This window comes from Pinus tabuliformis, chromosome 5_1 (assembly GCF_031772625.1).
Source record: "Pinus tabuliformis cultivar Carrire ecotype Pingquan chromosome 5_1, CPIR1, whole genome shotgun sequence".
Lineage (NCBI taxonomy): Eukaryota > Viridiplantae > Streptophyta > Pinopsida > Pinales > Pinaceae > Pinus > Pinus tabuliformis.
Genome location: NC_142305.1, coordinates 880,465,144 through 880,477,862, shown reverse-complemented (window position 1 = coordinate 880,477,862; position 12,719 = coordinate 880,465,144). Strand labels below are relative to the sequence as shown.

The 12,719-nt window shown below is 40.1% G+C and overlaps 2 protein-coding genes across 2 annotated transcripts in view; one reads left to right on the top strand and one right to left on the bottom strand.

Annotated features, from left to right (window-relative positions):
- The first annotated feature begins 1,881 nt into the window (after positions 1-1,881).
- Positions 1,882-3,085, top strand: LOC149167635 (uncharacterized). Its single transcript, XM_089430545.1, has 2 exons — positions 1,882-2,510; positions 2,611-3,085. The coding sequence occupies exons 1-2, from the start codon at positions 1,882-1,884 to the stop codon at positions 3,083-3,085; spliced, it is 1,104 nt and encodes a 367-aa protein (XP_089286671.1).
- A 3,688-nt stretch (positions 3,086-6,773) lies between these two features.
- CPNIFS (chloroplastic NIFS-like cysteine desulfurase) overlaps positions 6,774-12,719 on the bottom strand; it is a 367,346-nt gene continuing 361,400 nt past the window's right edge. The window contains exons 9-10 of the mRNA XM_089433058.1: positions 7,391-7,549; positions 6,774-7,235 (exon numbers count right to left, since the gene is read on the bottom strand). Of these exons, the coding sequence (XP_089289184.1) occupies positions 7,065-7,235; positions 7,391-7,549 (330 nt within the window). The 3' untranslated portion in view covers positions 6,774-7,064. The remainder of the gene's footprint in view (positions 7,236-7,390; positions 7,550-12,719) is intronic.

Below are 12,719 nucleotides of genomic sequence, written 5' to 3'. Positions count from 1 at the left end.
CTAAGTCAAGAGGACTTGGAAAAAATCAAAACTGTGCCATGGATTAATGGTAAGAGTTTCCTGGTGCTACATCATTGGTACATTGGGTACAATTCACTGCACAACATGCCACAAAACAAGCTTATCTGGGTGAAATTGTCGGGATTACCAATTGAGCTATGGACAAAGTAGGTCCTTATGGATATTGGTAATGCTATCGGCAAATTCGTATATGTGGATCCTCGATGCTTGGGGGCTCCTGACAAACATGTGGCTTGGATCCTGATTGAGAAGGAATATCGTGGAGGTTTTCCAGACCATATTGAATTGCACTGGGGGGAGACTCAACTATCTCAGAGATTAGATTTCTGGGGTGTTCCTTTCAGGTGCTCTCACTGTCATCACACTGGACACCTATTGGCTTAGTGCCCTCGTCGGCCGGGTGGTCGCTTGCATGGAAGGCCCTTTTCTGGTGCATATTCAAAGTCTCAATCTGGCGATGGTCGGCTTGGACCAAACATGCGACATGGATATTCTGCTTGGCAAAAAACAGGTATTCCACTTGGCTCTTATCCTCCCCACTCTCATGCTTTTGACTCCTCATTAAATGGTTCATCACCCATTTTGGTTCCATCTTCTCCTTTATCATCGTCCAAGTCTGATATCCCAGCCCCCACTAGTCCTATTATACGTTCCCGTATACCCTCTCCGGGATTAATCCACCCATGTCAGGAAAACCCGACTCCTTTCCCGGCCCCATATCTGACTCACAACATTCCCTCCACTTCCCAAATCACGTACATTCCATCTTCGTCACCATCTCTTTTCCCAAATCGGACAAAGGGACCTCGAAATAGTGTCACTCCGCCTATTTCGCCACTGGACTCACCTACAAACTCAATTGGCAGTGACCTGAACTTTCTGCTTAATAGGAAATCATTGGACTTGCGAACCCTTACCATACACAAGCCATATGGCTCTACTTCCCCCTACATTAGTCCTACCTCTGCAGGCAACATCACTATCCAACGGAAACAAAACCGTGGAAGCCAACATTTTCGGGATTGTCCCAGGCCTAATCCTCTTTCCTCTCCTTTGGATTGATTTTTGGTTGATGTGCCAATTGCTAACATCCCCCCCCTCACGGGCCCTTAGAGCACGGCTGCCCGAGCTGGCGTCTCCATGACGTTTATTATATCTCTCAATATCTGGGGTTTAGGGGCTGCCCCAAAATATCTGGCCCTCAAGAGTCTTTTCTCCTCTCTTCATCCATATATCATTCTTCTGCAAGAATCCATGCACTTTGTCCCTCATGTTGTTCAATATTTCCAGAAAATGTTCCCGGAATGGCACATTACTGCTACTGTGGTTGTCGGTCTCTCGGGTGGTTTAGTGGCTATATGGGACCCTCGGTGGGTCAGGATTAAAGCTTATAGATGTTTTGCGGGCATTCTCCTTGAGGGATATATCTGCGGAATGGGCGGTCGCATCCATATTTTGAACACTTATGCTCCATACAAGGATAGGGTCGTTTTCTGGGACCGATTGTTCTCATCTGGTATTATGGAGTTGGCCTCCCTCATTATTGCGGGGGATTTAAACTGCACCATTGGTTTGGATGAAGTATGGGGACGGTCCCGAAAGATTGATCCCTTGGCTAGGATGATTCATGATGCTATTCTAGCACACAACTTTGTGGATATTTGCCCGAATGAAATGGCTCCCACTTGGGACAATGGTCGCGCTGGTGAGGCGTATGTCGCTAAGAGATTGGATCAGTTTTTAATGCACGAGCAGTTGGTTGCTCGTCTGGGAGATGTGCATGCGGAGACTATCAGTAACTTTCTATCAGACCACAGACCTATTACACTTGAATGGAGGAGGTCGAATGTTTAACTGGGCATGCCATTTAAATTTAACAGAACCTGGTTAGATGATCTGGAGTTTAACACTCTGGTGAGGGATTCATGGCACCGCGAAAGAGATAAAGGACCTTCCCCTATGATTCACATTCTGGACAAACTGGAGACCCTCCGCGGGGAGGTCAAAATCTGGCAGAAGAAGAAATACAAGGTTGTTCAAAAAGAAATAAAGGATATACAATGTGAACTAGACCGTCTTCTCCCTTTGATGGCCACAAACAATCTTCCTGAAGCTACTCGTTCACACATACTGGCCCTGGAATTAAAAAGAAAAAATCTCCTAGCTATTGAGGAAGCCACTTGGCGTTTGAAGAGTCGGGCTATCTGGATTAAAGAAGGAGATAGAAATACCAAATTCTTCCACCGTTTCGCAAACCATCGGCGCAATGCTAATACTATATGGGGGATAAATGATGTAGATGGGAAATATATCCAGTCTCAGGAGGAGATCTCCAAAGCCGCGACCTCACATTTCCAATTGGCATATGGCCGTAATGAAAACATTGTTGTCAAAGATCTCATATGGGGATTGAACATTTCCCGACTATGTATGACCAAGAATCAAATGATGCACTGTTCAAAAATGTCTCTGAGGAAGAATTACTTGAGGTCCTTAAATCATTTAATGGTGATAAAAGCCCAAGGCCAAACAGGTGGATAGTGGAATTGTTCACACATTTTTTTGATCTGTTCAAAAATGATCTGCTAGACATGGTGGAGTAGAGAATCACGGGGATGTTCACCATCTTATTAAATCCACTTATATTGCTCTTATCCTGAAAAGTTGTCCTACTACCTATTTCGCGGACTACAGGCTGATTTCACTGTGTAACCTTATTTACAAAGTCATCTCAAAAACCATTGCTGGGCGTATGAGAGGTACTCTATCGCACTATATATCTCCAGAGCAGCATGGGTTTCTACAGGACAGACAAATACATGATGTTGTTGCAAATGCACAAGAATGTATGCATTCGATTCATACAAAACATCTCAATGCTGCCATTATGCAAGTGGATCTGCAGAAGGCATTTGATTGCCTGGATTGGGGATACCTCAGACTGGTCCTTTTCAAAATTGGCATTCAACCCAGATGCGTTGAATGGATTATGGCGTGTGTGGTTAATGTTGATTATTCTGTGATTATAAACGGATACCCTACAAAATTCTTCCGGGCTGGATGAGGACTTAGATAGGGTTTCTCTGTCTCCGCTTTTATTTATCTTGGCTATGGACGGTTTGAGCTTGCACATTTCAAAAGTGGTGGAACGAGACCAATTCTAGGCTCTGAAGATGGGTAACAACATCCAAATATCGCATGGTTTCTTTGTTGATGACGTGCTCATCATGGGTATGTTAAATCGATTTGCATGGTTGTGCCTTTTTCATATATTCAGGAAATTTGCTAATGCTACTGGTTTGCATATGAATGTACATAAATCTATTATTTTACATGGAGTTTGTGATTTGGACATCATTGCATATATAAGAAATTTGTTTGGAATCGGAGCTGAGATGATGGGAAATGGTATGAAGTACTTGGGGTACCATATCAAACCCTGTAAATATAGGAATGTTGACTGGCAATGGCTTGTGGATAGATTTTTTAAGAAAATATCAGGGTGGGAATATAGGTGTCTGTCCCTGGGGGGTCGAGTCATCCTCACCCAAGCTATCCTTAACCAACTAGGGGTTTACTGGGCACATCTTTATCATATCCCTGCCACCATCATCCACTATCTTAATCGCATTATGGCTAACTTTATATGGGGGGGGGAGTCAAGAGCATAAGAAATATCATTTGTCTAAGATGTCCAATATCACATTGCCAAAAGTCATGGGTGGTTGGGGGATTTTAGACCTTCGTCGCTTTGGATGGGCGTTATTGATCAAATCTCTATGGAGAGGTATATTTGGGTCTGGAACATGGAGTCGTGTCATCAGACATAAATATCTAAAGGACCATGATTTCTTATTTTGGTTCCGAAAGGATTCTATTGGAGCAAAACACGGATCAGCTATCTGGCTCAGCTTTCAAAAAGTTGCTAATATCTTTCTTCAACATCTGGCATGGAACATGGGATCGGGTCACATAATTCTCATTGGAATAGATCATATTCTGGGTGTTGGTAATGATGTTAAGATCTCAGAGAGGCTCATACAATATTTAAATGGAAGAGGCATATATTTCTGGAGTCAAGCCATTACACAATGGAGGGGTCCATGCCCAGTTTGGAAAAATGCACATGAATTGGGTCTATTTGGACTTTGGGACCTGGAATGGAACCAGATTGTCGCTGGTATGAAACAACTTGGGATATGCCATGAGGGCATACATGACAAGCTAATTTGGACAGGAAAGATGAAGACTGGAAACATTCTTGTTGTTGATACATATCTTACTCTATGTTCTGAGGAAGCACAACAGAGGGAGAAACATGTTCTATTTGCTTTCTGGAAAACCAAAATCCCAAACAAAATCATCCTTTTTGCATGGTTGGTTTTTCATAATAAAAATCTCACTTGGGAGAACTTACAGAAGAGGCAGTGGTAGGGACCCAGTATTTGTTCTATCTGCAAAATGGAAGCGGAAAATAACAATCACATTTTCCTCAAGTGTCAACATACGGTTCAGGTATGGAAAAGGTTGTCTTCACATATCGGTTTTCCATACATTCAACATGATTGCATTGTGGATTGCTTGAAGTGGTGGAGCTCTCAGAAATCTGTCTGGAGATCCATTCCACTTATTCTTTTTTGGGAAATATGGAAGTGGAGAAATATATGCATCTTTCAGAATTACAAGGGAGATTTCTATAAGGTAATTGAAAGTACTTTAATTAATCTTACATTGCACACTTCTATTGAATCATGCTCCAAAAATCCGCGACACAAGAGGTCTGATCTTCAGATGGAATATCCAATGGGTTTTTTTGATGGTGCTGCACAATGAAACACATGTGGTTGTGGATTTTGGATTGCCATCTCAAATGAATTGACATACAGGACACACTGGCACGGGGGAAGCGGCACTAATACCAGGGCTGAAGCAATGGCCTTATGGGGCCTCCTATGGTTTACCAACTTCCTTGATATCCCTCTCATACATATCTATGGGGATTCCAAAATCATTATTGAACAGATTAAGGGCAGGGCAAACATCAACAATCCATTGTTACTTGGCTGGCTGAGGAGAATTGAACTTCTATGGAAACAACACAACAATTCTACTATCATGCATGTTGGCAGAGAACAGAACAAGGAAGCTGATGAACTTTCGAAGAGGGGATTACTAGGTAACTTTGGTAAAATGCACTTGGAAATAATTCTGAATCATAATGTTTTAGATGTAGGAGACTTTCCATTTCCTGGGTAAGTTCTATATCCCCTCTTTTTTTGTATATTTTGTATGTCTACTAGTCTTAATACCTGTCAGCTCAATCACATTGGATGGAAGGACATGCTGCTAGTATTTTCCACTCGAACAGATGATATGGAGGTGCAGCAGATATGCCGAATGCATACTTTACTTTGGGTGGTTTTTTGTTGCAAACAACTATGTCCTTGTATGTTTTTTTATTTCTGGATATGAATTGGGTCTATGGACTGTTTATATTTCCATAATATGTTTTTCCTATGGCAATATTTGGATTGGAATGTTGGATATGCATTCCTAGATGGACATTGTATGATGTGGAAAATTTGGCAGATATGCATTCCTAGATGGACATTGTATGATGCGGAAAATTTGGCAGATATTGTATATATCCTGAATATTGATCATATAATATAATATATCAAGCTTTTTTCATACTGAAAAAAGAAAAAATAAAAAATAAATAAATAAATCTACTTCATCGTTGAATAGGCCATGTGGTACGCGATATAATGCCTTAAAAAATAAGTTTGAATGATGAGTGGTCCCCATATGCACTAAACACTGATCTAATATACATCGTTGAATAGGCCATGTGGTTTCATAGGAGTTCATTGAGATCAAGGCAATTCAAGAGGAGGTGACATGTTATACCACAAATAATTTGTAATTAAATATTATTAATAATATATAATAACACATTGTTGCCAAGGGCTATTTATATCTTTCTGCATGGAAAACAATTATGAGACAAGGGCGATTAATGGGTCATTAGTAATTACCGACACCAAGAGCTTTGCCGATCCATAGGTTGGCTTGGGGTGCAAGTCCTCGGGTTGATTTCATAAATCTAAATCATCAACAATGTCAATGCCATGCCATGTGAAACCCCTCTGCCTTGTAATTTTCTATGTGATGCAAGTTGACATACCTGTATGGTGGGATATTCTTCCCACATTAATACTTGTGCTCTCATTGAAATATCACATTATATCTTCAAATATTTAATTTAATACAGAATAACTATTGGTTTCCCAAATGTGGAAATTCACTCGTGATACACTATGAAACCGGATTCGTCCAAAACAGGCCATGTGTCTGAATCCCATGAATCCGACACGATTCGATGGGAATTTGAATCCAAAAATGGGACACGATGTGTCCTAACGAGACACCATCGAATCTTGGTCGTGTCCCATTAAGACAAATCGTGCCCCGATTTTGGGATTCGAATCCCAAAAAAATGAGGATTTATGAGGTTTATGAGGGAGGGTTTATGAGGGTTTATGAGGTTTGTGAGGGTTTATGAGGGAGGGTTTATGAGGTCTGTGAGGGTTTATGAGGGTTTATGAGGTTTGTGATGGTTTATGCAGATATTTGAATTTTGTATGTACTATGCATGCTATAATGTTACTAACTTACTTTGTAAACAGTAAAACTAACATCTAGATGAAGATATATGTTTGAAATCAATGAATTTGTATCATTAATGAGAATTTGTGTAAAAAATATCTAATTTTATATATATAGTAATAAAATAATATATAACGAATCCTGCGTGTCCTGTTCCGGGGGGTCAACGTGTCCAAATCCGACACTCGAATCCCCGTATCCTGTTAATCCCGAATCCCCGTGTTAGGTGACTTAGGTGATACATATTTATTTACAAGGCCATTTATTACATATCCATCTTTACCTCAACTTAAATACAATTAAAAGCAAAAAACAAAAAAACTCGTGACCCTAAAATAATACTAAAACAAGATGACCATAACCCAATAATGGGTTCACTGAAATGAAGTAAAGAAACTGATAGTATCTTTAAGTCCCTTAATGAAAGCATCCACCTCATCTTTTGTATTGTAAAAATAGAGACTTGCTCTACAACTTGCATTTGTTCCCAAGTAATGGTGAAGTGGTTGAGCACAGTGATGTCCGGAGCGAACTGCAACACCGTGCTGCAAGTTTTTGGTTATTTTTATTAGCTCCTTCATTGATATTAATTCGATAAAATAAGCAAAATGAAATAAGAGAAAATTCAAACTACAGCACAAGTTTTAGATATTTGGCACATGATCAATGCTGTTATCAAACAAATGGCTGAAAGTCACACCTGTTGATCAAGAAAAGTAGCAATGTCAGTTGGATGAACATTTTCCACGGTAAAAGAACAAAGTGCAGCACGTCCACTAGTTGTGTTTGGAGCAGGTCCATAAATCCGCACATTAGAGACACTTGACAAGCTCTGATAAAGATAATTTGCCAACTCCAGCTGGATATAAAGACAACTCAATTAAATATTTACGAACAAACTGATCTATTATCAGCAAATCTGGCAGAAGAACATCTAAACTAATTTCCCTAAAACAAATTTTACTTGGTACCAATTCCAAAGTGCATCAGAAATTCTCAAGCAGAAAATCATCGCAAGTTTGACTAAAAAACTTCTCATATGAAAATAGTTGAAGTATATCTAGGATTTTATATGTTACAGAATGGGAAAGTGCTAACGTCCAGGTATATTTTATATTGGTTCAAAAATGAATCAAACAATCCTAAATAGAAGAAATATCACCATGAATTTCGTTTTTGTACTTCAAGCTACACAAAATCCTCCCAATATGTTTAGGTATACTTTGAATTCAAAGAAAAACCTAATCACACTGTTAGAAGATGGTTAATATTCATCTTGCCAATGAAAAAAATCCTCTTGTAGCTGCATGACATGACAAGCTTATATAAAACATATTTTCGAGAAACTTGTTAGAACTTCATTTTTCTTCTAGCATCCTACTAAAAATGCAATAGTAAAAGTAAAAGTAAATTATGAAAGTGCAAAACGATTTATAACCAGGTGTGGTAACTTTCTTAAGAGCATTCTATTTGGTTCAATATGCTAAATAAATTTTCTGCTATAGTCACTACAATCAGAGTTTATATTTTCCATTTCACCTTTGGCTAACCCCCGAAATTGCCTATCATGAGCAGCCTTTGATAGAAGATGAAGGAAATTTTAGAAAAATGCTTCTCCTATTTTAACAATTTCCTTGTCTATGTTGAGATTCACAAGAGAGAATGAGAGTTGAACAGAATCAACACAAACCCAAATCCTGCAATAAAGAGCACTATGGCTAACCCCTGAAATTTCCTATCAGAAGCAATCTTTGATAGAAGATGAAGTGAATTTTAGAAAATTACTTCTCCCATTTTGACTGTTTCTCTTGTCGATGCTGAGATTCACAAGATAGCGAGAACTGAATGGAACAAACACAAACCCAAATCCTGCAATAATAAACTAGCACTAGTACAGCCCAACTTTTGAAGAGAAATCAGCGAAGAGGACCACAACCCTAGAGAAAGATAACCAGAGAACAAGTGCACTCAAAAGAGAAAAAAACCCATGAACAAAATATCACACAACACTTTACGGTGCCCTTAGGATAATCACACTGATTAGGGATCAATAGATCACTTGAATGAGAAAAATACAAATGACTAGGTGTAAAAATAACCAACCCTAAGATGTAGGGTGTTTTCCCCAAGAAAAACTATGACCCTACATGTACAAGGTCCACCTTAAAGCTTAGACAAAGCTAAATATAATAAATGATACAATATAGTGTCAGTTGTAGCTGAAAGTGAAGCTTACATCATTTTCAACATCCTCCCTTGTTAAAATTAGCAACTAGGGCCAAATTCCACTTTGGACAGCTCATTTGATGGAGGTGATGATTGCATTGAATTCCTCTTTTCAAGATGACCAAAATCAACCTAAAGATCACTAAATTTGGATAAGGAAAAATATTTATTTATTCAAAAGAAATTTTACAAGGCATGACCTTATCAAGGCAGGAAAAATTGAAAATTTGAAATTTGAATTTGCCTCCTCAAGTGACCAAGTCGGCCTACCCATGAAGGATATAAGTAGTCTATTCAAGATACATTTTCAAGTATTTCGTTGCATAGAAAGTTCTATGTCTGAGGCAGCCGAGTTATTGGTGGAGATCAAAAGGCAGTTTGTTTTGGGTTTTCCTTCTTCAACAGGGTCGAGATACTTCAAATGAACAGCCAAAGGCTTTGAGGAAATTCCTTGAAGTTTGTGTGGGTAATTCTGTCCTTACAGGCTCGATTTCTAGAACAGAATGTCAAATCAATTTTGGTGCTTCCTCTAGATTAGTTGGTGGACGATTTGAGGAAGATATTCTTCCCTTGGTTGACGCACTTCATTTCTATAGCTCCAGGAAGGGCCACAGGTCTGCCCTATCATAGTCAAGGGAGCCGAGAGGCTTAACATGAGTTCAGTCTAGCCCTAAGATCCAGCAAAGGCCTACGTCTAGCATGTCAGAGAAAGCTGCAGATGAAAGGAGGGTTTTTGCATCAATTGAATGCAACAACAGTGGACTGTAAGCAGCCCTAACCAGACCTTAATTGACTATTGTTGATAGAATGTTGGTATTGCAATTCTGGGTCATCCACTTGTTCAAGGGCAGTAATATGATCTCCAAATTGGCAAGTTATTTTATTGTACTCTCTCTCTCTCTCTCTCTCTCTGCTGCACATTCGATATTAATTGTTAGCCTTGGAGGCGTTTGGCCCAAAAATGGACCCAAAACACTCCCAAAGTCTCCAAAGTTTGCTTAAAGTCATGCCAAAGGATCCAAGTATGCCCCAAAAGCCTTCAAAATCTTCTTAAGGATCATTCAAAGTCAAAACTGTAGCGTGCCAAGAGCCCTTGGAAGGGCAGAAATACACTATTGGGACGAAAAAACCAAAGAAAAACAGTGAAAAACCATTGTCACGAGCTTAAAACCCAAGAATGAACAACAGCAGTTAGATCTGACCGATCAACGGCCTAGACCTAAGCGGAAAATCGCAAATCGACAGTCGCAAGCAGTGGCAATCGGCGCTGGACACCGCCGATCAGCAATTGCCGATGATCAGATCGGCGGGTCGCAATCGGCGGTATCGACATAGACTAGGGAGAAGGAGCGACTACGATCGGCGATTAAAAATGGACCATCGATTGTGAGCGCAAATCGACGGCCCACGTTACATCGCCGGATCGCTATCGGCAGAAACCATGGGGCAGTGCCTTTGCATATACATACGGGTGACCCGATTTTGCGGACCTGACGGTATTATAAACAATGTTTCATAGAATTTTAGGTCCGCGCCAAAGCCAGTTTTAATGGATTTTTCGTGTATTTCGTTATGAAACGAAATACAATGGAAACCTTGGGGCATTGCGATTGCGATGAAGCCTGCACCCAAAAGGGTCCGTGGAAGGCCCATTTTCAATGGTTTTTCGCAATTTTTATGTATTTTCGTTGTTTAACGAAATACAAAGGGGGTGGGCCGAATGTGACTTGCGATAACCCCAAGGGCGGACCCGACAGATAATTAAACCATACTTGAGGACTTTTGAAGTCCAAAACACACAGAGAAGGCGAGATTTATCATTGATTGCAGCATTTTCTGTGTAAATACAAGAAACAATCAAAGGAAACCTTTAAAGGGTTACAGAGGCCCGAAGACCCATTCCACTACATGGCAGAGTCCAGGAGGCAAGCTGCCGGAAAACAGAGACCGAAAAGGAAAAGTGAAGGGCCACAGCACGCTGAAGCCCGAAATAGAAAGATCAAGGAGTACAGACAGTGCAAGTGCAACAGCCACAACAACCACTGATCATGGAGCATCAACAGTCCTGCCAGCGCAGCCAAAATATCTAAATGCAATTACTCTGCTATCAAAGGAATAATCCTCCAAGCCCATGCTTGCCTAGTCAGGGCATCAAACGGTTAAAGGGACAGAAAGGATAGATTAAGACCTCTCAAGCCTCAGAAGGCTCAGTATCATTGTAAAGGCTATAAATATCTGAAAACTAGAGGTAACAAGGGTTCAACTTCTGGAGATTGTTCCTCCTCTGTTCTTTCAAGCTTCTCATCTTCATTCTAGCAATATAAGCTTCTTTTGCCATTATATGTTCAATGTCCATTCTCTTTGTTGTTCTATGCTTGCACTTGAACAGTTTGTTCATGTTTTCTTTGTGTCTAAGGCCAGATAACTGTCATCTTATCTCTGCTTTGATAAATTAGATTTGCAAACTTCTTTGTTGCCTGTAGCTAGCCATCCATATGTGGTCATATATGCATCTATCAGTACAATCAGTATTCTCTTTTGCTATCTGTAGCTAACCATTCATTTATGTTTATGTATGCAATCTGCTGGTATAGTCAGTATTCTCCATCTATCCATTGAATTTATAAATTATTGAGCATTAGTGGTCTAAAACCTTGTATTGGTGAGAGCGTTCATGCATGCCTTGAGTGAAAACAGAGCTGAAATGGTTATCTAACTTGATCTAAACCATCATTTATTCCAATAGTTCAGAGAACAATATTGAAGATTATATGTTACTAGGCATCTCCAATCTACAACCTAGGAGAGTTTCTTGGAGTGATAACATAATTGGCGCCGCTGCCGGGGAGAGGAAACTGAAGCTCAGCTTCCCTGGGAAACGACATAGATCCATCTTTGATGATAGACAAATTCTTGGCACTCATCTATCTGGCGACTCTACTGGAGGCCGAACCTCTTGGCAACTCCACATCATAGTTCTGGCTCAGTTTGTGAGGAATACTCGGAGAAATCCTCAAAAGCTACAAGCTGACCCAGTAGCTGACCCTGAAAAAATCATCAAAGAGAGAAAGGTATTGTAGAAAGGAGCATCAGGTTTAGGTAAACCTAAACAATCTCCTATATCTCTTCAAGAAAGGCCTGTAATAGAACAAATATATGTTGAGAGTATAGCTTCTAATACTAGCAGCGAAGAAAAACTCTTAGAGATTCATAAAGCTCCTTATTCCTTAGCTTTTCCTTTTGTCGTATGCCCAAAGGAAACCTCACCTCCTATCCATCATACTCCTTTAGTCTTCTTATTAGTCACTCCTCATCCCTCTATCATTTAGACTGTCAGTACTCTTTTAGCCACCACAGCTATGGCAGGTCCACAAGCACCTACCAAAATGGAAAGAATCATAGCTGCTAGGTATGGACCTCTAATACTGCCCACTCCTTTGAATGCTATGCCTACTGGAGAATATCAGAAGTATATGCCTAAGTTCACTGGAACTGAAGGTGTTTCAGCTGAAGAACATCTTGAGTCATTCTATAGCTATGCTGATAACCTAGACATTAGTGAAGATGATGTCTAGATGAGAGTCTTTGTCCAAAGCCTAGATGGAGAGGCTAGAAAATGGTTCAGGGAACTGACCCCAGCATCTAGAGCAGACATTGAGGCCTTCGATGATGCATTCCTAAAGCATTGGGGGGATAAGAAGGATCTCCTTTACTACCACACTGAGTTTGGGAACTTACAAAGGGAAAATGGTGAGCTGCTGTCTGATTTTAATAAGAGATTTAACCGCATGTACAGCAAGATA

What these genes read in the sequence shown, in the direction of transcription:
- LOC149167635 (XM_089430545.1), top strand. Translation starts at nt 1,882, where the DNA reads ATGCCATTTAAATTTAACAGAACCTGGTTAGATGATCTGGAGTTTAAC. An exon ending in CTGAGGAAGAATTACTTGAG is followed by an intron (nt 2,511 to 2,610) that starts GTCCTTAAATCA and finishes ATGATCTGCTAG; the next exon opens with ACATGGTGGAGTAGAGAATC.